We start from the raw sequence: 27,807 nt of genomic DNA on the forward strand, positions 1-27,807 counted from the left end.
CCACAGCTCCCATTGGCCAAGAGAGCTGTGGGGGCAGTGCTTGCAGAGAGGGGCAGCACACGGAACCACATGCCTCCTGCGCCCCCTCCCAACCAGGGGCCGCAGGGGCACATTGGTCTCTTCCGGGAGCAGTGTGGGGCTGGGGTAGGCAGGGAGCCTGCCTTAGCCTCACTGCACCTGCTGCTGACTGGGAGCTGCCAGAGGTAAGTGCTGCCCAGCACGAGGCTGCACCCCAACCCCCATCCCTGACCCCCCTCCCAGAGCCAACACCCCATACTTCCTCCTGCATCCCAACAATCTTCCCCAGCCCTGACCCCCCTCCCAGAGCCAGCACCGTGTATCCCCTCCTGTACCCCAACACACTGCCCCAGCCCAGAGCCCCCTCCTGCATCCAAACTCCCTGCCCCAGGCTCAGCCCAGAGCCCCCTCCCACACTGCAAACCCCTCGGCCCCAACCCAGAGCCCGCACCCCCTCCCGAATACCAACCCCTTACCCCAGCTCAGTGAAAGTGAGTGAGGGTGGGGGAGAGCAAGCAACGGGGGGTGGGGGGGGGGGAGATGGAGTGAATAGGGCAGTGCCTTGAGGAAGGGGCAGGGTAGATCCTGGGTTGCCCTTAGATTCAAAAAGTGATCTTGGGCATAAAAAGGTTGGAGACTACTGCTCTAAACCATTTTCTCTGTTGCAAAGCCATTTTGCAAGTACAGATTTAAGCAGATAAAGGTGAGATGATATTGACACCTAACTATGACATTGCATCTTATTAAACAGGTAATTCTCTAATGGATCAATGAAAACAAAACGATGACAAGTTGTGGTCAACAGTCCTTGAATGTGCTGATGGTTGTGTTCTTATTGCTCTTGACAGCAGGTAATGTTTCTTCCAGAAATTTATTTTTATGTCAGCTGGGCGAGGGGATGAATGGGTTAAAACTTCATCAAACCCAAGTGCCTACAAAACTAATTGTACCATAGGTAATGCTATGAGTTGAAACAAAAGCACTGTGCAACTTAAACCTAGCTGTGCATTTGGTGACTGGAAACTAAAACAAGAATACTAAAATAGCAATACTATTTCATTTAGGAAAGGAACACTAATAGGACATAGACAAGATAAGCAGACTCAACATTTGACATTCAACTTGAATAATCATTTTCTTTACTATTTTAATTCTGAATAGGCTATCAGCTCCTTAAAATGAAGGATTCACACCATATAAATCAAACAATTCTGCCAAATGATCCACGTACGGCAGACCTAGGAAGCAAGGTTGTATCATGTGCATTTTCACATTGGACAAAAGAGGATGTGTGTTTATGTGTACGGATCATGTTATCTTCACGCTATGCCTGTTCATAGTCTTCTGCTGCTATAGTTAAGTTTACAAAAGAGTTCCAATTAGAAGTAGTACTTTTCACAGGCTCATAACTTTCAGAAGCTCACCAGTTTTCTGAAATTTTCCATGTTTGTAATTCTGTCTGAAGGTGATTTATTCTCGGGAAGTTTAAGCAGAATCCCATCAATTTTTTTCCTAGTTCCATGAGGGAGTAAAACGACATCCATCCCATTTTAAAATACTCTAATTGCACTTTTGTCATGAGGAATACAGCAAATACATTTGAAACTTGGAATGGATTAATTGAGGATGAATAATAACAACTAGCTCTTTTATATAATGATTTTCATTCATATTTCTTAATGTGCTTGATGAAGTTAGAGGAGCATTAGTATCCCTATTTTAGAGGTGGAGAAACTGAAGCACAAAGTTGAATGACTTACTCAAGTTTACACAGATAGCGACAGAGTCAAATAATCTAAAGGCAGGAAATGTGGGCAAAATCGGGTTGAATTTAGAACTTTTACTCTGCACATTGTTCAGGCAGGCTGATAACCTTTAATTACATGATCATAACTTATCCCAACTACACGTGCCCAGCTATATTGTAGGAAAAAAATATATCATCATCTATCTCGGAAACAGCATGTCATCATAGTAATAAATACTATTTCATATGCATATGCACAGGGGATAGAGTTAAGTTTGCACCATCAGCCATAATGTTCATATTTACTGGCTTTTGAGAATTTTACTTTTCAACGTTAATGTTATACCTTGACTGTTCATATAAATATCTATCCTCAAACCAAAACAAAGCTGAGCCATTTTTATGTGTCACACAAACATCTATCCTCGAACCAAAACAAAGCTGTTAGGTCTGAATTTAATACGTTTAGGCTTTTCAGCCCTGATACTGTCTCTTTGGGGAGAGGTGAAATGCTGTCTGTAAAGAAAAATGTCTTTGCTTTGATCCTGTTTACATAGGACTTCTGCATATTATATAAATCATTGATAAATACCAGGCACTATTCTAGCATTTTATTTTATTTGTTTATGCATGCATACCTTATCCTGTAATAGATCCTTTATTATTTTTTTTGACATTTCTTATTAGCACGTAGGGTGCATGACGCTATGCTGCAGGATAGGTGTTTAAAATGATAATGGCAGCTTTAATTTATGTACCCCAGGTAGGATTGTCAAAAGCATTCGGTGCTGGCCTAACTCTATGCCTGCTGAAGTCAGTGTGAGTTTTACGTTGGGAATGATGTTAACCAGTGTTAAGTACCTTTGAAAATTCTATCCCCAGCCTTTATAAAGCATTAACACAATTGAGAGTGTTTTCTTGGCCTCCTTTCACATAAACAGCAAGTTTCCTAAAACCATGGAGGCATGTTAATTTTGTAGCAGCATCACAGTAACAAAGGTCCATAGTAACTTTGCTGATAACCATAGTAATTACACGGTAACTTGTGTTTATCTATGTAATCAACTCAGATATATGTACAATGTATGTCTCGTATGCCCCAGATTCTGTAAAGGGAGACGACTGGCTTTACATAATTTGAATGAAAGAACTACAGGATGCTGCTTTTTATTGCAATTATACTAATTTCATACTTTAAAAAAGTAGAATTGGAAAGTATAAAAACAAGGATATTTGAAGATCATATCTAATAATCATTAAGAGCATAGTGTCTGATCACAACCACAAGGAACAGACAACAAAGGCTGGGATGACAATGAACTGATAAGTCCCAGATGTACAGTGCAGCACTTTTGGGGACATTGTTTTGGAGAGCCAGGCAAGCAGGGAAGCAGCAACAGTGGGGTAGAGGAACAGCTGGATAGCTCAAATAAGATGATGGGGTTGGTAGAAGAACCAGAATAGTAGAGACCTGCATTGAGCAGCTTCAGCTGTGTTGGCTGGCCTCGGAAAGGAGATGCAGCTCCCTGCCAGCAGGCAGAAAGGTGTTTGAGTAGGTGGAAATAAGAATGAAAAGGAGGGCCTACGGTGAGGACAGGCAGGCTAGAGCTCTGTTAGAAAAGGCAGTAGCAGAATAGGAACGTTGCAACTAGGGCGGGTCAGGAATTTTTTAACAAACATTTTTTTGTCAGAAAATGCCAGTTTGTCAAAATTGAAACTTTTGGCTGAAACATAATGGTTTTGATGAAATAAAAGGTTTCTCAGCTCCAGGACAGAAGAGAATGACCCACCCCAGAATAGCCAATTGCCCACTGCTTAGAGCACTCTCCTAGGACCCAGGTTGTAGGCTTTGCTCTGCCTGATTTGGCCTCGTGGTTAGCCCAGTGGTCAGGCAGAGCAGGCCCTTGAACCTGGCTTTCCCGTATCCCAGGTGAGTGCCCTAATGGGAGGTGATGGGTCATCCCTGAACTAGAGACTGATTAAGCCACACATTATTGATGAATTATTCCTGTGCTAGGCTCCAGCCAATCCACAAGGCCAAAGCCACTCCAGTGACTCTCAGGGCAGGTATATAAGTCTCAAAGGAGAAACAGCAGATCAGTTTGCTCAGCGTCACTTCATGGCTTGGGACTCATCCCTGCCTGATAGTGCTAACAGACTCCATAAGCCTTAGCCTGCTCCAGCCTAGCTCTTGCTCCAATCCTGCTCTGATTCTTGATTCCAGCTCTGACCCCCCTGGCTTCGACCACTGGCCCAACTGCCACAGCTCTGACCACTAAGCCTGACCATCCCCAACATGGTTTCTGATACTCAAGCACTGGGCTAGTGGCTCTTTGGAGGGGGGACAGGGACTTTGTTATTTTTATGAAAATTTTGAAAGGTCTTGGTTTCATTCTAATGTGGAATGAAAACAAATTTAGAAACCTTGACATTTTCCACAAAAATGGAATTTGTGTAGGCCAGCTCTAATGGCAACCCTCTGACCAATATGATTGAACTGGGACGATTAAGACTGTGATGGAGAGCAAGAAGAGACAAAATGGTAGGACTTTTTGGTACTCACTAGTTCGATGTGGCTGTACCAATAACTCACAATAAAGGGAGCCATGCATGCATGCTACAAAGAATATCTGCCCTGTCTGCTTTAACTCCTAAGCATATAGTTTGATTTAATTCAACTGAATGATGCTTTTGTTACAAAATAATGGGTTGAAACTCATTGATGAAGTTATGGATGGTAGTGAATTTCATATTAACATACAAAACTTGGCAATTTTTTTGCACTTCACAGTCATTTTCTTTTACACTTGAAAGGGGTCATGTCTATGTTTAAACAATCACAGGATATAAAGTGAATGGTATATATTTTGTTACAATGAGCACCTGCCTCTGATTGAAAGCATCAGTATTCAAAACAAATAAAATAAAAGACTTCTACACTAACTTGGTACTAAACTCATAGCAATACTCTCCAGAGCTAGCTAACAAAATCTATGAAAGCAGCATTATATTGGACTGCGTATTCAGACATTTTAGTTACATTAGCTGCTTATTTTTCTGAACATATTGCAAGTAAACCCTGAAAGACCAGCATAAATCAATCATTCAAAGCCTGATAGTCTATTCTGCCCTAGAAATGTGCATGCACAGAGATAGGAGGATATAGCCTCCTCACATTATTGGTAGTAAATTTCAAATGTGGGGTAGAGTTTTACATATGCTACTTCACTTCAGAAAAAGTATGTTATACCTTTCATCTCTGCAAGAGGTAACTTAAACATTTCAATAAAACCACTGGGGTAGGTAGGTGGAAATAAGGTAAGAGAAGGTAAATTGTGTCCTCCTATGAGACAAGGAGAACAATAAAACTGAAAAGCGACAAATGTAAAATTGATGAGAAATTTTTTTTTACACATACACAATTACATATAAATTAATTTGTGGAACTCATTGTCATAAGATATTATTCAGGGTAAGAGCTCAGTAGGTTTGAAAGAAAAAAGATCAGACATATGTATATGGATAGTGATAACATTCAGAGTTACATATTAGATAGGACAAAATATATATATTAAAAATTTCTGCTTTAAGCACATAAGCCAAACAGTAACTGATGGGAGCTAGGAAGTAACTTCACTTTTCTGGAGGTTATGCCATTATTTTCCATGATGGCATTTCTTGCATCTTCATTTTTGGAGCATTTGAAACTAGACACTGCCAAAGAAAGGATATAGGATTAGATAGATCACAGAGCTGATTAAGTTCAGCACTTCTTGGGTTCCTAAATGTTAAAAACAGTTGGATAAATGTTAAATTTGTTAGTATGTATCTCTGCATTTTTGAGGGATGGGTGTCTGCAGGAGCAGCCCCACAAATCAGGTACTTACTGAAGTGCCTAGGTATGGATTTAGAAGCCTAACTTTAGGGACAGATGTTGGAAACTGTAGCCCATGGTCACAAAGGAAGTCAATGGCAGATCTGGGTACAGAACTCAGAACTAAAGTTGTTCAGAAATTTTCCATCAATGCTTTCTTGACAGAAAATGCAGTTTCTGCCAAATTGAAATTTTTTGTGGGAAACATTTTTCAATTTTCTGTCAGGAAGGTTTAAGTGGAATATTTCATCTCAAGTCAACCCAAATCAAAACATTTCAGTTAGTCATTAATCTATGTCTGCTTGAGCTGCTGTAATGTCTTATGGGAGTTGTAGTTTGGGTGCCTTGTGCCCCCAGTCTTCTCGTGGGCCAGGTTCCCTGGCTGGACTAAGTTTCCCCATGATGCACTGTAAACTTCTCTCTGGTTGAATCAATGTGGTGCATCACAGGACATATAGTCCAGCTGGGGAGTCCATCCCATATAGAATGGGAGCATGAGACACTCAAACTACAGTTCCTATGAAGCACCATGGCTGCTCAGTCGGACACAGATTAATGTTGAAGTAAACTGAAATTAAATGTTTCAATTCAGTTCAACAAACCAAAATGAAACATTTTGGTTAGCTAATATCAAAACATTTCACTTAGATTAGAAATGTCTAAATTACATTTTTCTAACTGAAATTTTCCTGAACTTTCAATTCCATGAAAAGTTTTGATATTTCAGATATTCACTCTGATTCAGGATGAAAATAGATGTCAAAATATTTGCATTTTCCACAGGATGGAAATTTTGGTTTTCGATCAGCTCTCCTCAGAACCTCTGAGTTCAATGGCTGTGGCCTTAATCAAAAGATGGCATATTCTTCCTCTCAGCAGATGATAGCAAAGGAGTAATGCCAGGATTGAAATGCACTCATTTCTCTTTAATTTCCATTGGCACCTAGTTCACTCAGGCATTGTCTACAGCCAAATATATACCAGTTTAGTTAAACTGGTGCAAACCTTTGTGTGTACACTCTATATTGGTAAGCTGATACAATAATAATAAGTAATAATGAGACCACCACCTACCTCTTATATAGAGCTTTTCAACAGAAGATCTCAAAGCGATTTAACAAAAAAGGTCAGAATCATTATCCCAATTTTCAAACAAATATAAAAATATGAGTGTACATGCTCAAAGTTGCACCAGTTAACTAAATCAGTTTAAAATAACACCTTAATTTATTGGTGCAACTTTGGGTGTACAGCAGTCCATAGTGTGTCTGTCTCAGTTCTGTAAAATCAGAGTAAAAATACATCATTTCTCCCACGTTTTGTCTGTTGTCTATATTTAGACTGTAAGGTCTTCAAGGGCAGAGATTGTGTGTGTAATCTGAGTTGTGGCTTCAAGGCACTACCATAATATAACCCCTAAATAAATTAAAGTAGTGCCAAAGTGTGAGAGCTGGGGTTAGCAACAGACCTCAAACTCCTACAAGGCATACTAACCACCACACAACAATTAGCCTAGAGCCCAAATTCTGGGGAAATATACAGAGATGATTTATTTCTTTCAAGAGAATTGACCAGCAAAACCAGCGTAACAAAAAACCTGCAAAATGATTTAAAAGACATAATACCTGCCATACATGAGGATTTAATTTTAAAAAAATTAAGATCTGAACAGTAATTGTGTTTCCATTGTTATTGTTCTAGATATTGTATACTCACAGTTGTTCAGGTCTGTTAGCATGGTCATATCTTTTAATTATTATTTTTGGAAGATCAATGCCTGTCAAAATAATGACCTTTACAGTAGAGCAGATGTTTCTGACACATTAATAACAGCCACTGTAAATCATGTGCCTTTGGACTCTTATTTCAGTTTGCATGTATGTTTTTTCTTTACTGATAGTAAAATCATCCCAGAAAAATCTTAAACTAACTTTTCTAGATCTTTGCTGATATCCCATAGTTTTAAAACTGCATAGTTGAAGATATGTACTTAAATATTTTAGTGTTCCTTGCCGTTCAAAATTGTGATAGTTATGGACAGCACTTCGTCTCTTCTGTTTAAAAAATAAATGAATTAAAATTTAAAAAAAGTCAGAAACTTAGTAACTCAAAATTGAAAATATCACAAAAATGCTTTTCTTGCTTTCAATAGTCGTATCAAATATTATGAGGTTGAAACTCCTGAAATACATGATTACTGTTTCTCAGAAGCCAGGGGAAAAATTATTTAAGATAATTGAAAAATGAGAATGGATGTGACATGCAACTAACACATATGACTCACAAAGACAATATCAATCTTTGTTTTACAGCATTGTCTGCACATTTTCGTGTCTGTGAGCCATATACAGACTACAAAGGCCGCTACCACTTTGGTTTTCACTGTCCACGTCTTTCTGACAATAAATCTTACATCTTCTGCTGTCACCATAACAACACGGTATTTAAATACTGCTGCAATGAGACAGAATTTCAGACTGTTATGCAGATGAACCTAACGGGGAATGCAGATGGATATATGCATAAGTAAGTAAATGAGTTATAAAGTACTCTTTACCAAATTATTCCTAGTCTAATCACATAATGTAAGATATATTTAATGATGGAAGCAATTAGAATAATTGTACATACACAGAAACGTTCCTAGAAGCTCTTCTGTACAAGTCTACTTCTCATGAAGGGGATGTTTACCTTTGCTTCTATTGCTTCAGTGCCCATTATATAAATTCCTAAGAGCATGTATGTAAATTTTATAAGCAAATAGGCTGTTTCTCCCCCCAAAATTGGACAAAACCATGTTTAAATGTGTATCTGAAAACCCCAACAAGTGATGGCAAGAGAAAGGCAAGTTGACATTTTTCAGACCATCCCAAATGTTTTACATGGATAATTGCTATTTTGAATTTGTGCATGTTTTGCATATTAATGACTTGCAATCACGGAGCTTGATCAGCAAAATGCACTTGGTTGTTTAATCACCTTGTCTGCTGCTTGAGATCTCTTTTCACATTCTCTTTTTAAAAGCAGCTCTGTGGCCTGTTGTTAAAGATAGAAAATGAGAACTTTTGCAGAAAAACTGACAAGGTAGTAAGTAGATCCTGAATTATGGACTGTCCATGCTGTGGAGGCAAGATTTCCAGGTCCAGACTCGCTCCTTTGCACTACTCAAGAATTCTCAGCGTGGTTGAATTCCCCTGATGGAGGGTGGAGCTCTCAACTGAGAGCCAGCTCCTAAGACAACTGCCCCCCTCATCCTGGCTTAGTGGCAATGTCAGGGAGGGAAGGTTTCAGCTTCAGAAGGAGTGGTAGGGAGCGCCATTGCACCAGTTTTCAGCTAGTGTATGATTCTTAGGTCTTGAACACGCACGATTGAAGTCAATGGGAGTTTTCCCATTGACTTCTATGGGAGCCGGGGCAGGGTTGTAGGTCCCTTTGAGATTATATTCTCCTGTCATAAATTAGGCTATTTTAACTCTCAGTGGTGCCAGGGCCAGCACAATCAGAGAGCTAGTTATGCCTCCTTAATAGCCCCCTCACACTACTGTACTGAGAGGGTCTTGGATTTTGTCTACACACAAAAGTTGTACCACTGACTATGCCAATCTAGCTAAAACAGTGCAATACCTCTAGTATGGTCTCAGTTATATCAGTATGTAAGGTGCTTTATATCAGTATAGCTTATTCCCAAATGGGAAGAGGAATAAGCTATGCCAGTATAAGGCACCTTAATACTGGTATAAGAGCATCCACACTAGATGTCTCAGTTTAAAAAAAAAATCACCTCTCTAACCAAAACAGCTATACAAGTATAAAAACTGTCCATAGTCTGGGCCTTGGATGCATGACAGAATCTAGCCTTATATTTTTACAAAAGTGATACACCAAAAACTGTTCACTACCACCAAGTTTGTTACACCTTTAGAGATAAACTTGCAAAGCATTTTTTGGGGTTCATTCATGAGTTGTTTATTCATGTCGCCAACTTCAAATTTGTTTAATCTATTTTGGATTACTTAGGCAATTTATTTATGAACAGTACTCTAAAGAGAGAAATGGATAGCATATGGGAGAGAGGATAATTTGGGGTCCCCGTTGGCAATCTAATTTTGTTTTCATACCTTATAGGCGTGGTGGCTAGAGCCTTTGATAAGCACCACTATTTATATATCTAACAATAATAATTAACAAATCATTCAGCTTTGCCAGGGAACGTTTTACTTCCATATTCCTTATGGGTGAAATTCACCTTGTGCCAAGAACCAGCAAAAGGGCCATGTGCCACTGAAGTCCTATTTTCAGGTTTGGACTGGGATTCAGTGGTGCATGAGGTTTGTGCTGCACATCTGCACGGGGGTGAATTGTACCGTACGTGTGTAAAATCATGCACAGTAGAAGGAGAATTAAAAAATAGAAGTCCCAGGACCATGACTTTAGCATTGCTGCAGCTGAGCCAGTCTTCCCCTCTTTGCAACCTGCTGGACTATCAGGACTGTGAAGGGATTGATCAGGGTCAGGAAAAGGAGTGGAAGCTAGAGATCTATGAGCAACTCTGGCCACAATCTTGAGACTTCCTGGTCAGGCACTCAGACGGGTTCTCCCGGGCAAAAATAACACAGCCAGTTCCCACCCAGGTGGTTTGATCATGGAGGGGTAGTTAAACTGCATTAATGAATCTCCCCACCCCACCCTACCCTTTCTTTTTGATGTGGTATTAATCCAAGTAGGAAAAAAAGGAAACATCTTGCTTTATAGCTGTAATTCTCCAGCTCTTCCTCCCAATCCCCACCACTTCTGCTTCAGCCATGTACATTTTTTGTGGAAAGAATAATGACAGCTATGTAGAAAGGGAAGGAGAATCCTGAATCACTGCTTCCTCCATCCACGTGAAACTTCAGTACTTTTTAGTGCAGCTTTGCCCTCTAGTCTATATAGAGAGCCTGACCCAAAGCCCGCGAACTTGCTGAGGGTGCAATCCATTCCATCATCCAGCTCATTAATGAAGATGTTGAACAAAACCGGCCCCAGAACCAACCCTTGGGGCACACTCCGCTTGATTCTGGCCGCCAACTAGACATCGAGCCATTGATCACTATCCGTTTAGCCTGACCATCTAGCCAGCTTTCTATCCATCTTATAGTCCATTCATCCAATCCATACTCTTTAACTTGCTGGCAAGAATACTGTGGAAGACTGTATCAAAAGCTTGCTAAAGTCAAGGTATATCATGTCCAGTGCTTTCCCCATATCTACAAAGCCAGTTATCTCACCATAGAAGGCAATCAGGTTGGTCAGGCATGACTTGCCGTTGGTGAATCCATGTTAACCTTTCCTGATCACCTACCTCTCCTCCAAGTGCTTCAAAATGGATACCTGAAGGACTTGCTCCATGATTTTTCGGGGACTGAGGTTAGGCTGACCGCTCTGTAGTTCCCCGGATTGTTCATCTTCCATTTTTTAAAGATGGGCACTATATTTGCTTTTTTCCAATTATCCAGGACTCCCCACCCACCCCAATCGCCATGAGTTTTCAAAGATAATGGCCAATGGCTCTGCAATCATATCAGCCAACTCCCTCAGCACCCTTGGATGCATTGCATCCAGTTCAATGGACTTGTGCATGTCCACCTTTTCTAAATAGTCCTTAGCCTGTTCTTTCACCACCAAGGGCTGCTCACCTCCTCCCCATGCTGTGCTGCCCAGTGCAGCAGCCTGGGAGCTGATCTTGTCTGTGAAGACCGAGGCAAAAAAAGCATTGAGTACTTCAATGCTAACATCAGTGGGGTTTTATATGTGGTCAGATTTGGATTGATGTTACTGCAAATGGCCCCATGTAATTGTGAGTACAAGATACCAGAGAAAATGATACCTAAATATATTTTATTACTCTTATTCAGCTATATTGTATGCATATAAACCCTAATTATTGGTTAAAAACAGTGACAATGGTTCAGTTACAATGATGCCAGAGGGCTATAGCTAAAAAGGAACATGCTTTAGTCCAAAGTTTTGGGACTCCACTTATTTAATGTACAGCAGGGGGGTGGTGTAGATGGTTAAGAGACTAGATTCAGACCCAGGAGAGTGGGTTTCAGTTCAGCAAACTTCCTTTGTGACTTCCTTGGACAAGTCATTTCTCTGTGCCCCTGTTTCTCCCTCTGGTTTCTCTGTGCCTCTGTTTCCCCACTTGTAATATGAGAATTATAGCACTTTGCTACTTCATATAGGATTTTGTGAGTATAAACAACATTAATGTATGTGATGTGCTCAGATACTACAGTGGCCATAAAAACACAGGGGAAGACGGATCTAATTCCTCCTCCCCACCCCATCGTGTTTTGCTTTCTTGCTTTTGCATACAGTACCTTGAGGACAATAAGAAAAATGCAGTAAAAGTACAAACAATGTAGGCTTTGTTGGGAAAGTAGGCCTAGGCTGTGGTTTTCAAAAGAGCCTAAGAGAATGAGGTCTGAATTTCATTGGGAGCTGGGCACCTTGTTCCCTTAGCCTTTGTATGCTACTATTTTAGAGCTTTGAGAGGGTTTGAACTTAATTTTGGTCTGAATCTAGTCCTTTTATCTCTCTATTATATTGGAATGAATGGGAAAACTAGAGTGAGAGTTCTGTAAAGCAGTGACCTCAAAACTTGCATCCAGTGCAGCAGTCTGTGAAGACCGAGGGAAAAAAAGCATTGAGTACTTCAGCTTTTTCCACATCATCTGTCACTAGGTTGCCTCCCCCATTCAGTAAGGGGCCCACACTTTCCCTGACCTTCTTCTTGTTGCTAACATACCTGTAGAAACCCTTCTTGTTACCCTTCACATCCCTTGCTAGTTGCAACTCCATTTGTGCTTTGGGCTTCCTGATTACATCCCTGCATTGTTGAGCAATATTTTTATACTCCTCCCTAGTCACCAATTAACGCTCTCCCCAATGCTGAGCAGAAAGTCACAAAGTGTTAATCATAGCTCAGTGAATAATGGATTTTTCAGTTTAGGGGTGGAACAGAAAAAAAATCTAGTCTGACCAATGAAAACCAATGTTTTCAAACATTTTCATCAAATCAAAAGATCAAAAAAGAAACATTTCAGGTTTCCTCAAAGGGAAATTTTTCTTTTTTTGATGCGTTTGAAGCTGACCAAAATGCTTCAGTCAACTCTAAACAAATATTTTTTCAGTTTTTCATTTCAATTCAGCCATTTTCAGGTGTTTTCACTATTTTAAAAAAAGTTGGCCAAATTTGAATTCAAAACACTGTTTCAAAATGAAAAGTCAAAAGAAAATATTTTGAAACAAAATTTTTTGACTTTGAAATTTTTTCCCCAACTGAAACTATTAGTTAATACATGAATAGTTTCGGAGTATCGGAAAATGCATTTTTGATGCAAAAAGAAATCTATTCACTGAAAAAATGTCACCCAGCTCTAATGTTAAAACATTAAGGGCCAAATTCTGTGCTTGGTGTAAATTCGCACAGCTCCAGTGAAATCAGTGGCGCTGTGCCAGTTTATACCCAGGAGAGAATTCGGACCTTTGTCTTCTGAGAATTTAATATGAAATGCCACAGGTTTGTTGGAGTTCAGTACCTGTAACATGTCTGTTCCCTGGCTTCGTGCCTCTGACTGGGCAGTTCCTATATTCACTTCTCCTAGCCACAAACCCTGACTGCATGGGTTTTTTGTGCAGCATAGAGGTTCAGTAAAAGAGGTAATGATGCCAGTCTGGCTCAACTCTCTTTCCTCCGACAGTTTTTGAGGCATTATAACAGAATTGCCGCTACTTTAGTTCCCACCACTTTATGTAATCAAGGGGGTAATCTAGGCTACTGTCATTAGGCTAAATCAGCTCCCTGGGAGGTGTCCTGATAAAGCAGCCATAACTGTTCCTAAGATCCTGCAACCCTTCTGCAAACAGAAGTGAATGGAAGTTTTGCCTACATGGGGTCTGCAAGATTAGATGTTAAGTAGAGTATACTTTTATTGCAAGGGATTAATCAGAGCTAAGATTAGTGATTCTTGGTATGTATAGTACTGTGTTCTATACATACATTTCCTCTGGTCTCACTGTAAGATCAGAGATCAAACTCATAAACTATAAATGTGTGCATGCACATATACACATGCAAAGGGCACACAAAGTATATATCCAGTATCTCCTTTACAGCCTATTGTTTAAATGCTTCCTAGCTTGTGGGTTATTACTTGCAGCCAGATTCTGCCAGCCTTATTCATCCTGAGTAATAATTTACACCATAACCTAAAAAGTAATACAAGAATTCCTTTCTCAAACTGACTGGGTGAAAATTTGGGGGGAAACCCCTGTGATCAATATAAATGATCCTGAACTTAATCTACTCCTACCTGAGAAAATTAGCTTGGGAGGATACAATACTGGACATAGTACCTCATCCAATATATTTTGAATATGGCACTGTTCACGGAGTAAGGTATTACCCAACATGAGGAAGTGGCAGAATCTGGCTCCAATAAATATCTCTGCTCTCTTGAGGCTTCATCCAAAACCTCTTGAAGACAAAAGATTCCTATTGACTTCTATGAACTTTGGTTCAGGTCCTTGAAGGAGCAGCTTTGCATTATTCATTAACTCAACTATTTAAATGGTGAATTAATTTCAAAATGTATGTACATGACCCTTAAGGTAGACTACATAAGCTAAATTCAAACTTGATGGGATGAGCTGTACACGTGCTTACACAAGACCTTAATGTGTCTGTTCTGTTCCTGTGGACTAGAAGGGCATGATAACTACAGATTACACACTGTTACGACTAATGTTCTAGCTTGCATCTGTTTTAATTAGTCTGCAGAAGAGTAACTTGAGAATTGTTAGACAAATGAATGCTGGTCTCTAACCTGGTTACATTACAATTTAGATCACTCACATCATCGGATCTCTTTTCTGTGTTTAAAAAAAAGTTAAGGCTTTTGCTAAGGATATCCAGTTGGCGCTCTGTGATTCTTTCAATAGAGAGAACTTTTGAGCTTGTAGTCAGCTATAACCCACATACCCATATGAGAGTTATTACTGTTACAAAACTGTATGAATAGTATTTTAACTCACCATAATCGAGAAAACAGGCTAAAGTCTGTCTAGCAAAGCGCTCGTTAACTTCAATGGGAGAATGCAGAGGTTCTATATTAGCTTGCCCCTGTAGTGCTGAAAATGTACTTAATTATGCTCCATAGGTTTATGAAAAGTTTTACTTCTCTTTTAATATGCTGCAAGAATTCTGTGAGGTTTTCAAAAGACCAGCTGAATTCTTTTTCCCAAAAGTTTCTGTTCAAGAGAAGAGGGATACACTTGGAGTGCTGTGTCAGCAGCAGCCAAAAGGGACACACTTTTGACAATTAAATTATGGACTTGGTTTGGTTATTTGGTTTTCTGAAATCCATCACATATGTCAAGTTTTCACAAGATTATTCCCACCCACTGTCTTTTTTCTTTAAGAAAATAGGGTGTGTGGGCTGAACCTACACAATGCAAAATTTCTTTGGGAAAGGTACAGGAGACTGACAAAGCGACGGACATCTGAAACTAGCCCTTTGGAGGGGAAATGTTTGAGTGATCTTTACTTATGGGCATGCCTGTGCCTGTAATTTCAGACAACTCCAATTAACCAAAACTCACCGTTCACCAAGTTTTAGTTATGTCCCCTGTGATTGTCCTATAGCCTCCTATTTGATGTGGTCCTTGGCCCTCAAACTCTGACCAAACCTCTTCCCTTAAGCTAGCATCTCTAATTTTCAGAAACAGTCATGTGAAGCTGTTAGATGTCCCTCAAGATCTCTAGCTAATGGAGACTGTATACATATAAACTGGGCTTAAGCCCCTGCCCCAAAGATAGCTAGGCATCTATCTCCATTTGGGATTCACAACGATTAACACCTAAGCCAGGTCAGCCCCCACCCCCCGGCCTCGTTTTTCATGAGAAAGGGAACAAGAGAGACAGAGAGTGAGAAAGGCCACCTACCCTTTGTAGCCAATAGCCCAGTGGTTGGACACTCACCTGGGATGTGGGAGACCTGTTTCTAAATCTCCACCCTGCTGAATTTGGAGCAGAGACTTAACTGGGGTTTCCCATATCCCAGGTGACTGACACTTTTGGCTGTATCCCACCAGTCTATAGTGTCAATCTCTCTCTCTGGGCCATTTAATTATTTATACAAAAGTAGAACATCTTCAACAGAAGAGATCAAGAGAGATCCACAGCAGAATACCCTAGAGCCTGGGGCTTAGAGCACTCTCCTGAAACAGGGTCCAGGAGACCTGGGTTTCAAGACTCTTCTCCAAATCAGGCAGAGTGGGGATTGAGAACAGCTCTCCCACAGTCCAGGTGAGTGTCCTAACCACTGGGCTATTGGGTATTCTGGGATGCACGCACACACACACAATTCCTGAGCTGGTCATCCTGGCTGTCATTTGTGCGGGGCTCTGAGCAGGCCTATCCCCATAGGTGAGATAGGAGGGGGAACACCTAGGGTGAAAATCCTGCCAGAGCTTAGGTGTGAGCTGGGGTGCCAAGTGGCTCAGCACCATTAGGACTTGGGCAGTTTTGATCATGCCCACCAGCAGAACAGGGGTTTTGAGGATCTCAGTGGTGCCTAAATGTTGGGCTCAGGAGCCTACAGTGGTAGTTAGGTGCCTAAATCACTTTATGGATTCAGCCTTTAGGTACCACGCTGATGGGCTCTCTAGAAAACGTAAAGGTAGCTCTAGGGACCTTTCTTTCTGTAACATATATGATAAATATAATTAGGAAAGGTCATACATAAGAAGTACACGTCAAAATATTCACTTGTATCCTCAGTTATACAGGTATCTAACCACCATCAGCCATCTGTGTATGGTTGAGAGAAAGAATTTGAAATGCATTGCTACTGTAATTATCAGCCCTGTCCAGAAAACAACATTCTCCATGGCTGTTTGCCTACATATAAATTATACAGCTGCATTGAGCTGTTTGCAAGTGTTTTTAAAAAAGACAAAATTGTGGATTCCCTGATTTTTCCACATAGGCTCATGTATGCCAAATAGAAGCTACTGATTCTGATTTTTTTAAAAATGCTCTGGTCCAATCATGCTTGCTAGTTGACTAAAGAGTCCCAGGACCTGGTGCAAAATTAGCTTGGGAAGGAGGAACAACAAGAGTGCATCCAGGGCCCAAAGTAAAAATCTAAGTAGGCTTCTGCAATTGGAAGGGGTGGAGATGAGGGAGAAAAGTATTTCCCATTCTCACAAGTCCTGATTCAAAGTCCACTGAAATTATGCAGGGTAAGTCTACGCTGCAATTAGACACCTCCCATGCCAGCTGACTCGGACTCACAGTGCTTAGGCTAATAGGCTGTTTAACTGTGGTGTAGACGCTCTGGGACCCTCCCACCTGAACATCTACACCACAGTTAAAAAACAGTCCCTTAGCCTGAGCCCTGCGAGACCAAGTCAACTGGCATGGGCCAGCCACGGGTGTTTAATTGCGGTGTAGACATACCCTCTGAGGCTATATGTCAGTATAGCATATGTCACTCAGGGTTGTGACTAAGCCACTCCCCGGAGTGACAGAAGTTACACTGACCTAAGTACCAGCATGGACAGCGCTATGTCAGCGGGACAGATTCTCCTGCTGAGATAGCTACCACCACTCATTGTGGGCGGATTAATTAAGTTGATAGAGAGCTCTCTCCCCATCTTAGAAGGGTTACACTAGAGAGCTTATAGCTGCATCAGTGCAGCTATGCTGCTGTAAGGTCTCTAGTGTAGCCATAGCCTAGGTCTTTCCATTGACTCCAAATGGACTTTGGATCAAGCCTATACTGTATTAGAATGAAAGCCAAAGTATTGGGTCATTGAGCTTTCCTAATAGGCCAATGAGTTAATCTGCTTCTAGTTAGTGGGTTAAAAGAATGCTGTCAGATAATTTATGGTCCAGATTTAGGTATTATATTATTAAAATTAGTGAAGGGCCTGAAGAGGAACCTTCAAAATGAAAACCTTTGCACTTCTTAGGAAGACACAGGGAAACGAGGGTAAAGAACATAATTTCAAATCTGGACAATAACACACATCAGAATTGCTTGACTAGGGAATTTCTGTAATGGACTGAATCGAAATAACACTGAATCTTACTGAGATTTGAAATCCATATGTAAACCTGGATGTGAATATTGATATAAATTAAAATAGTTCCTTGCAACCCAGATAATGCATCCATGCGAAAGCACAGGAGAACTAGAGAGTAGTGAAACTAACTAGAAATGTGAAACTTAGGGCTTGTCTACCTGGCTTCACATTTTTTCATAGTATTATTTTTTCTTGATGTATGTGAAAGCTTTAATTTCAATATTAAAGTTAATATTTTGCACCATCATAATATTTAACAAACCATACCAATGTATAGAGTTTCTCCCTGTGAACAACCCATATAATTTATTAATTGCCTGTGATTTGCACAAGGCTTCTTCAACAATGCTGTTGTCCCACTATATCTTAATTAAAATAATGCACTTTCATTTTTGTACTTGTCAGAAACAGCTGTTATTTACAAGGAACAGATGGAGAACTCACATACAGCATGATTAATAAATTGGTGCTTTAAATTGCAGTGCTCAAAATAGACCTAATTTTTCACTAAGCGATTTTTAATGAACAAAACAAATGCCTAAACACAACCATAAAAACGTCCATATGAAACAACTAGAAGAGAAGGTAACGTTCCTGCCTACAAGTTCTTGCTAGCATATAAATTACATGATTTCTAACTTTATGGGAAACAAAAATACATTGTCCTCCCCACTGTGGGCCAAATTCTGTTCCCAGAAGTGGTCCTGGGGACTTCACTGAGATTCAGTAGTTACAAGGAACAGGATTTCTCCTTATGGAGCTCATCCTGAATTCTTCACGCCCGACTCCCCTTTCATTTTCTAATGGAGTGACTCCAGAGTTTTACCAGTGTAAACAAGAGTATATCCATGGAAAAATCAGGAGCAATGCCATTGAAAATCTTTGCCCAAACCTCTCAGGTTATATTTTAGGCTCCAGTCCTGCAAAGACTTACAAAAATTACGAGAGACTACTCATAGTTCATAAAGTTAAGCACATGCACAAGTCTTCACAGGAAGAGGCCTTTTAGAGGATCAGATGGGATTTTCAAAAGCACTTAGCATTGGTCTACCTCTGTTCCCACTGAAGATTTAGTACTAAACACTACTGGAAATCCCAGCATTAAATACCCAGTGTTTATTTGAAATTTTAAAGCTACATGCTAATAGGAGCCATTAAGGGGCCTGTTCCTCCTCTCTTTAGCACCTGCTTTATACCAGTGTTACCTTCACTGAAGTCAGTACAGTTACACTAGTGTAAATCCGTGATAAACGAGTGGCGAATTGGGCCCTTTAAATCTTTATGTGACAAGAACTCAGAATCGTACCTGAAATTTTGATTTAAAACAAAATTAAATTTATGAGCATGTTTTTGAATCTTTTCTCCCCTACTTCCTGGATATCAAAATCTGCCTTCAAAATGCTTTCATTTTTTGATTGCCTTTTAAGGCAAATTGTGGTGTCCAGCCATAATGTGTGTGACACACTGGACAGCAGTGTGTGTGTGTGTGCGCATGTGTGTCTAGAATAACATAGAAATGTACAAAATTGATAATGCAGTTTCATTATATGATAGGGGAAGCGTTGACAGAAATACAGGAGAAAAGCATTGAGTTTTCAGGCTAGCACAGTAAATCTCAGGTACAACATACTACATTGGTTCACAAGCACATGTTTTTGGGCTTTGAATCATACCACTGCTTAGTCTTTAGACATTTTTTGCATTTAAGAGCCTGAGCCTGAACCCTAACATAGGCAAAATTCCCCTTGAAAGACTCCCCATTGACTACAGTGGGAGATGGGTCAGGCCAATCGTGCATGAGATGCCCCCCTCTCCCCTCCAGGTTTTACAAACATATAAAAAGAAGTCAGATGCTGCCTTGAACTGCTTACAAAGACTCCACCCCGTCCAACACAGAATAGCTCAATGAAGTAAATCACTGAATATAGAGCTGGGTTGAGGATGGCATACCATTTTTGCAAAGGATTTTTGAGATTTTTTTGAAATTTGGCTTTGTCCCAAATCAGATCGAAAACCAAACATTTCAAAATTATCAACAAAGGAACAATTCTGGAAACAAAGCATTTTGTTTCAACTTCAACTTTTTTGTTTTGCATTATATGTCATTAATACAAAGTATTTAACCATTCAAAACAGACATTTCAAAACACGAATTCCAAACAGTTTCTTCTGAAACTGTCAGAATGGGACATTTCAACATTGTTAGATTTTTCCTGGTTTTTCTTCCATAACAAAATTTGGGGGAAATCAACCCAATTTGACAGAACACATAGATTTCAGCAGAACTGCATATTCTGTTGGAATGTGGTTCTGTCGAAGTTTCTCTCACCAGCTGTAACTTATACAGTCATTGCTTTCCCTGCTTTCAACAGGGTGCTGGTGGTTGAATGGCAGGTTTATATAATTTGTAATTCCCGTAAATGATGTATGCCTAAAGCATTGCTTGGGGGCCATATTGCAATTCTTTATGTGGTTTTCAAGACTCTGCATCTCTATCTACTACCCCTTTTGCTTCCTTTTCTTTTCCCACTTCTGCTCTGCATTTTTTCAATCACACCAGGCCTTTTGTCTGGAACGACCTTCCTACGCCATACACCTAACAACCTCCACTCTCCCACTTTAAATTCCTCCTCAAAACCTGCACGTTTGTTCTAGCCTAATTCTTTCCCAATCCCCAGTCTCCCATACCAATTGCCAATAGACCTAACAATCAGTTTTTTACAAAACAGCTAAACTTGCTGTCTCAACAGCGTTTTCACTCTCCTTTGCTTTTATCTCCCTACTATTCTCTCTCACTTTATTTGATATCTTTACTCATTCTGTTCTGTCTTTATTCAATTAAGCTTTCTGAGGCACTTTTTTTATAAGCCAATGACAAGGTGGTAACCATCCTGATCCTTACTCATATATATAAAAGGAGGACTTGTGGCACCTTAGAGACTAACAAATTTATTTGAGCATAAGCTTTCGTGAGCTACAGAAGTGAGCTATAGCTCACGAAAGCTTATGCTCAAACAAAATTGTTAGTCTCTAAGGTGCCACAAGTACTCCTTTTCTTTTTGCGAATACAGACTAACACAGCTGCTACTCTGAAACCACTCATATATATGTTATAGCTATGCCAACATTTACACGTAAGCTTACTGTGTGTTTTCACCTCTGTACTTATTGAATGAATTGTATTATAAAATCACTGGTCTTTGTAATGTTGAGTTTTGATGTACTTAATACTAGTGAAATGCAGCATTTTGGGTAACCACTCTCTTAACCCTACTCTACCAAAAATACCTGCTCCTCTTAGATGAAAATCCAGATTATTTTTAAAACAAACAAACCAGCAAACAAAAAACCCTGATAAATAGAGTGATGATAGTGAATGATCTGTTAAATCATTTCCTTTGTTGTTTTCTTTTTTTTCCCCTCCTCCCCAGCAATTACAGTGCATTGTTAGGAGTGTGGATCTATGGCTTTTTTGTTGTGATCTTGCTGGTACTGGACCTTTTATATTACTCATCAATGAACTACGATATTTGCAAATTTTACCTGGCAAGGTGGGGAATCCAGGGAAAGTGGATGACACAGGCACAGAGCCGATGGATTAACCCTGCTCAGAATCCAAGCCAAGTACAGACTCAGCCTCAGCCTCAGATGTCACAGGCAGTACATACTTTAAAAGGAGATGCTTTGAACCCACCACTGATGTCTTTTCAGAGTTCATCTGCCTGGTAAGTTCAGATACTTTTGCACCATATTCTTTTGTGGTATAAACAGTCATCTGTCTTTTTGGAACATCATTATCAATTATGCGCCAGATTCTCAGCTGGTATATATTGGCATAGCTCCATTTAAGGCATCAGCTGAGGATCTGTACCATATAAATTTTACAGTATGAACTGCATTACAGAATCACCATTCAGAAGAAATGCATCAGCTTCATAGAAAATTATGATAAAAATATGATTGTCTCTAGAGAAATATGTGCTGTAGGTAAGTAAATTTACAGTACTGGGTGAATATAAATAGGTTTGGAAGGATTAGATTTTTATCGGTAAATGTCATTAAATGTCAATTTCACTGTATACACACACACAAACCGACAAAAATATATTTCCATTGATCATGAAAATATACATATCAGCCAAGTAAGAAAAATGCTGCTTGAGAACTTAGAGTTTGATTTAAGAATATTTACTTTGTATATTTTGACATATGATGTTGACAATTTGTGTTTTAACGGTGATAAAACTTTAACTTTTTGAATCTCAATATCTACTGTCATTAAATAATTATTGTCTGATACTCCCCATTGTCTGGCCTTCCCATAATTTCTGCATACTGTTAACATTTAAATAAATAACAATAAAAAAGCTTAAAAATAAACATTGATATTATCCATCAACATTATAAAAAAAATAATAATAAATTCTGCCAAACTAAATATAAACAAGGTTACAATCTTTGCTTCTACAGCCGATGAAGTGAGCTGTAGCTCACGAAAGCTTATGCTCAAATAAATTGGTTAGTCTCTAAGGTGCCACAAGTACTCCTTTTCTTTTTGCTTCTACAGTGTCCACTGTAGAGTTAATTATTAATCTAGCGTGCAAATAAAATTCTAAATGTACCCAAGGTTTTGCCATATATAGCAATTAATCTGTTTTCAGTTAAAAAAAAAAACCACGTTAACTCCAAGTGTTCAATGTAAACACTAAGTGGAAAACAGTTTTAATTAGAGATGTGAGAAATCCATACTATCCACTGAGACACAGAAACAATGTGAAAATTAGTTTAGTGTCTTATTTGCTGAGCCACAGAAATATAGCTTTATGTTAGTTACAGTGGGGAGAAAATGATTATACAGATTTAAAAAGGACAAGTGACAGCCTAGGGTTTTTATTATTATTATTATTCCTGCCATGTTGTATACATGTATGTCAAAATGTGTTTTAATACCAATAGTTTTATAGCACTTAATGTTTGTAAATTATCTATTATTTGTATAGTGTCATGGGTGGATATGGTGCTCTACAGAAAAATAAGAAGGAAGGACCCCCAACTCAAAACGTTTATAATCTAAAGGAATAACACAGTGAATGTACACAACATTCTGACAGTGGTAGTGGAGCGGAGTAACAAAAGTTAACAATCGAGAGTTGCAAAAATTAAAGATCATTTTTTAGTTTGTTTTGCTTCCTGTGAAGAGTTTATGGTCAGGCACTGGAATAGGGTTGGTGTGAACAGTTAACTGAAAGAAATGTGTAGAGCTGGTCGAGAATTTTCTGATGGAAAATATCATTATCGCAAAAAAAAAATCAGAACTTTTAAGGCTGGGAGTCAGGGTAGTCGGCCTTCAGTAGCCTGCCTCAAAGGTTCTTTGTAGTGTGTTGGTCCCAAAGTATGAGAGAGACAAGGTGGGTGAGATAAAAATTGTACGGGAAATTGGTGGAAGAGACAACTTTCATGCTTCACGGAGTCAGGTTTGGAAAAGGTAACCGGAGAGTCACAGCTGAACACAAGATGGAACAGATGGTTAAGCATAAGGGGTTAACACATGTTGCAAGAAACCCCTTGAAATGAAGTGGGCAATTAACACCACTACAGTCATAGGACAAAGGAGGATTAGTAGGTTACAAATTGTTGTAAAGAGCCATAAAATCAGTGTCTCTGTTGAAGCCAGGACATTTAGTGTCTAGCAGAATTATGAATTAAGTTCCCAGACTCATCTTTTGAAGGTATTATGCAAGTGTCCTTTGAGGATGAGGACTGATCAGATATGGAGTGATGCCTCTGTGAAAGTGTGTTCACCCATGGGTGACAGAGCATTTTTGTCCTTTATCATTTTTCTGCATAGGTTCATTCGTGAGTATAATGATTATTTGGTTTCACCCACATAGCTGTTGGGGCTTTTGATGCACTGGATGAGGTATATACCACGTTGTGATTGGGATATATAGGAAACATGGATCTTGAAAGGTGTTTTGTGGGAGTGAGGATATTGATTATCGTAACAATGGAGATATGCCTGCAGGCTTTGCATCTGTTGTTCTGGCAGGTGCTTTGAGCTGGTGTGTGGTAGTCTTTGGGAAGCTTGCTTCTGATGGTAAACTTCGCAAGGTAGGGAGGCTGTTTGATGGCCAGAAGATGAGGGTTGGGGAAAGATTTCTTTCAAAATGTGGTTCCCATCAAGAATGGGCTGCATTTGTTTGGTGATACTCTTATAGGGTTGAGTGTCGGTTGGTAGGTGACAACTAGGGATACACTGCGTGTCCACCTATCCAGTGCTGGTAAGAAGTATACGCCACACCTTCATCCACACTGCCCCTTTCAGCATGCGTCATTAGTGCTAACATGTCAGGGCAGTATCCCAGAGTCCCAGGATTGCCACTCATCCGGGTTTTACCCAAATAGTCCGGTTTTTGGCTTCTGTGTCCGGGTGCCATTTGACAAGTCCTGATGTCCAGTTTTAAGTGAAACACACAAGCAATGCCAACAACCTTAATGCTTCAATATGTTGTTTAGTACTGAAATATACATTTTATGTTTCGGTGTTATTTTACATTAAACGTGAAAATATGCACTGTTCATTCATTGAACTTCAGATGTCATCTAGCTAAGCCTAGCACTTTCTGTTGTCTTGTTTTGACATATATATTTTGACATATATATTACTGGGGACATTCTGCACCAAAAAATAAAAATTCTCTGCCAAAAAATTAAAAATTCTACAAATTTTTATTTGTCAAAATAACACTACATAATAACACCAGTTTCAATTATTTTGGTAATTTATTTCAAAATATCTGTCAGCAAGTATGTGCATAACAATACAGACACACACAAATTCCCCCAGAAGTAGAGAGTTAAAGAAACCCCTATGACAACCCTGTACCTGTTTTTCTGCCTCCCCCAATCCAGCCAGAGGGACTGGACCCACAACCCCTTCCCCCCCAGAGCCCAGCCACAGGTCCACCCCTTGCCCAGACACCCGCCCCCTCTTCACCAGAGCCCAGGGATCCAGAGGGAGAAACAGCCTGATGCTTGGTCCCAGGCTTGCATGGAGTTTCCTGCACACCGCAGTCTCCTTCCCTCAGGGCATGCTGGGAACTGCAGCTGCCAGGAACCCTCTAACTCCCTCTCTCTCCCCACAGCAGTGTCTTCTATGTGCGAGCTGGGATCTGTCAGGGCCAGCGGTCCCTAGTGGTAGCTAGCTGCACTGCAGCCCATTTCTGTTCAGAAAAGGAAATTCTGCGCGCACAACATTAACTTCTGCAAAATTCTGAATTGCACAGTGGCTCAGATTTCCCCCAGGAGTAATATATCCATTAACTGATGTGGCATGTCCAGTTTTGGTCTGTGGAAAAGGTGGCAATCCTACTGCATCTCCTGTATCACAGGAGATGCTATAGGAATTGCTTTGCTACGTGTTGCTGGAACTCTATGTCACCTTCACACATTTGATGACTGCAGCTCCCTGCCATCTCTCCCTTCTGCCAAACTGTGTTGGATACATAGAGCAAGTCCATGAAGATGTGGTTCTGCTCCTGCTACTGCTCACTGGACAAATGTTCATGTGAGCAGAACCATCCAGTATCAGATACTGGACAGAATTGGTCCAGAGAGATTTCAGACAACGAAGACAGCTGACCCAGAGGGGGACTGAAAATTCACTTGAGTCCCCTGCAGTAGATGTGTTGAATGCTGGGATTGCAATGGCATGCCCATGGGCTGACTGCCACTTCTGGTCCTGGAGACCCAGTACAGTGTGGTGGGACCACATCATCTGTGAAACATGGGATGATGACCAGTGGCTGCAGAACTGAAGAAGGAGGAAGCAGATCTTCAAGGAGTTGTGCGAGCAGCTTGCACCAATCCACCAGTGCCAGACCACTTGTTTTCGGAAATCCATACCAGTGCAGAAGCAGGTGGCTATTGCCCTTTGGAAGCTAACAGCACCTGTCAGTTACCAACCAGTTCGGGGCTGAGAAGTCAACTGTGGGAATGGTGGTTGCACAGGTTTGCCAGGCTATCAGTACTGTGACGTACCTATGGATAGTTGTCATAACACAACTCCCTGAAATTATAGCAAGAGGATGGGTTTTCCAAACTGTGCGGGGTACATCGACAGAACGCATATACCTATACTTTGCCTACTGAAAGGGACCAGTGAAGAAATGAACTGTGACGTTTAGGATTCACTGGTTCTCCAAGGCCATAAGCAGTCAGTTCATGAACATGAATGCAGAACACATGGGAAAGGTCCATGACACCAGGTGGTTCAGGGCTGTACTGCAGAACAAAATAGAGGACTTTATTTCCCTGAAATGACATGACTATATATGGTGTTTCTGTGCCGGGGCCCATTCGGTAATTTGCCACTGCCCCTCCCCACACCGTGGCATGAGGTTCCTCCCCCAGCCTCCATTACATGCCTCCCATGCTCTGGATGCCAGTGTGGCCAAAGCACTTTGGCTTATTGTGACATGCGGTGCTTTGCATAACGTATATGAAGCTAAAGGGAAATACTTCCACAGCAAAGTGGGCATAGTACAAAACTGCTTTCCAAAGCCTGTAGTGGCAACCTGACCCCACCCATGTGGCACACAGCTTGTGGTTCCCAGCAGGCCAGGGAAATTTGTGATGCTGTGTGCTTGGACATAGTGAAACAATGGGGAGCCAGAAGATGACTTGCGAGTGTGCCAAGATACAGTATCAAGGTGCTGCTCAAAAAGCACACTAGAGCATGGTCACATCTTTCAGTCACGAGCTACCTCAGTGGGGTTAAATCCCCTGCAATTAATGTACTAATCAAAAGCAGACAACAGAGGGAGGATCCTTCAGGTCAATATCTTTGGCCATGGCTTTGTGTAGTGGAGAAGGTTGACACACTTTAATGCCATCATTGAGCAATGTTTTTGTTATTTATTAACTGCTCTGTTTTGGGTTAATTTATGGGGAACACAAACATTGTTTAAAGTAATTACAAACCGCTTATTGCTGCCACCACCAAGTGTCTAACAGGGAAAGAGCCCGCTTGGAAATGTCTTTCCCCCCAAAATCCTCCCCAAACCCTACACCCCCTTTCCTGGGGAAGGCTTGATAAAAATCCTCACCAATTTGCATAGGTGAACACAGACCCAAACCCTTGGATCTTAAGAACAATGAAAAAGCAATTAGGTTCTTAAAAGAAGACTTTTAATTGAAGAAAAAAAGTAAAAGAATCACCTCTGTAAAATCAGGATAGTAAACACCTTACAGGGTAATCAGATTCAAAACATAGAGAATCCCTCTAGGCAAAACCTTAAGTTACAAAAAGACACAAAAATAGGAATATACATTCCATTCAGCACAGCTTATTTTATCAGCCATTTAAACAAAACAGAATCTAACGCATATCTAGCTAGATTACTTACTAAATTCTAAGACTCCATTCCTGTTCGGTCCCTGGCAAAAGCATCACACAGACAGACCCAGACCCTTTGTTTCTCCCCCCCTCCAGCTTTGAAAGTATCTTGTCTCCTCATTGGTCATTGTGGTCATGTGCCAGCGAGGTTGTCCTAGCTTCTTAACCCTTTACAGGTGAAAGAGTTTTTCCTCTGGCCAGGAGGGATTTTAAAGGTGTTTACCCTTCCCTTTATATTTATGACATCTGTCTTCGTTAATTATTGTCTTTTTCTCATTGTGGTCCTTGGCCAGCAACAGTTTTTTCAAAGCATAGGGTCTGGGTGGTTTGCAAATGTGGTTACTACGAGTGCCTAGGGAGACTATTCTGAATATTGGCACCCTTTTCCACAGGTTATGGTAATTGAACCCAATCTGTCACTCCTAAGGGTAACCCAGGATGCAACAGTGCATCTCTTGCATGCGTATGGCTACAGGACAACTCCATATGCTGCTCACCTGTGTGCCACTCTGGTCCCTGCAGAAATAATTAGCGGGTGGTGTGTCAAAATTTACTACAGCATGGGGGAGAAACAAGGCAGCTCTCCCAAGGAACCTTCGGCAGAGGATTGCAGAGTATCTGCAGGAAAGTTTCCTA

The 27,807-nt window shown here is 40.4% G+C and overlaps 1 protein-coding gene and 1 long non-coding RNA gene across 7 annotated transcripts in view; one reads left to right on the forward strand and one right to left on the reverse strand.

The window, feature by feature from the left end:
- SHISAL1 (shisa like 1) overlaps positions 1 to 27,807 on the forward strand; it is a 283,823-nt gene that overhangs the window by 205,312 nt on the left and 50,704 nt on the right. For all 6 annotated transcript variants that reach the window (XM_043537934.1, XM_007061762.4, XM_043537920.1 and 3 more), the window contains 3 exons: positions 770 to 869; positions 7,952 to 8,165; positions 21,206 to 21,499. In XM_043537934.1, the coding sequence (XP_043393869.1) occupies positions 803 to 869; positions 7,952 to 8,165; positions 21,206 to 21,499 (575 nt within the window). In that variant the 5' untranslated portion in view covers positions 770 to 802. The remainder of the gene's footprint in view (positions 1 to 769; positions 870 to 7,951; positions 8,166 to 21,205; positions 21,500 to 27,807) is intronic.
- LOC122464028 overlaps positions 5,259 to 27,807 on the reverse strand; it is a 143,853-nt gene continuing 121,304 nt past the window's right edge. The window contains exon 4 of the long non-coding RNA XR_006287864.1: positions 5,259 to 5,479. This is a non-coding gene — a long non-coding RNA (uncharacterized LOC122464028). The remainder of the gene's footprint in view (positions 5,480 to 27,807) is intronic.

Source organism: Chelonia mydas, chromosome 1 (genome assembly GCF_015237465.2).
Source record: "Chelonia mydas isolate rCheMyd1 chromosome 1, rCheMyd1.pri.v2, whole genome shotgun sequence".
Taxonomy (NCBI): Eukaryota; Metazoa; Chordata; order Testudines; family Cheloniidae; genus Chelonia; species Chelonia mydas.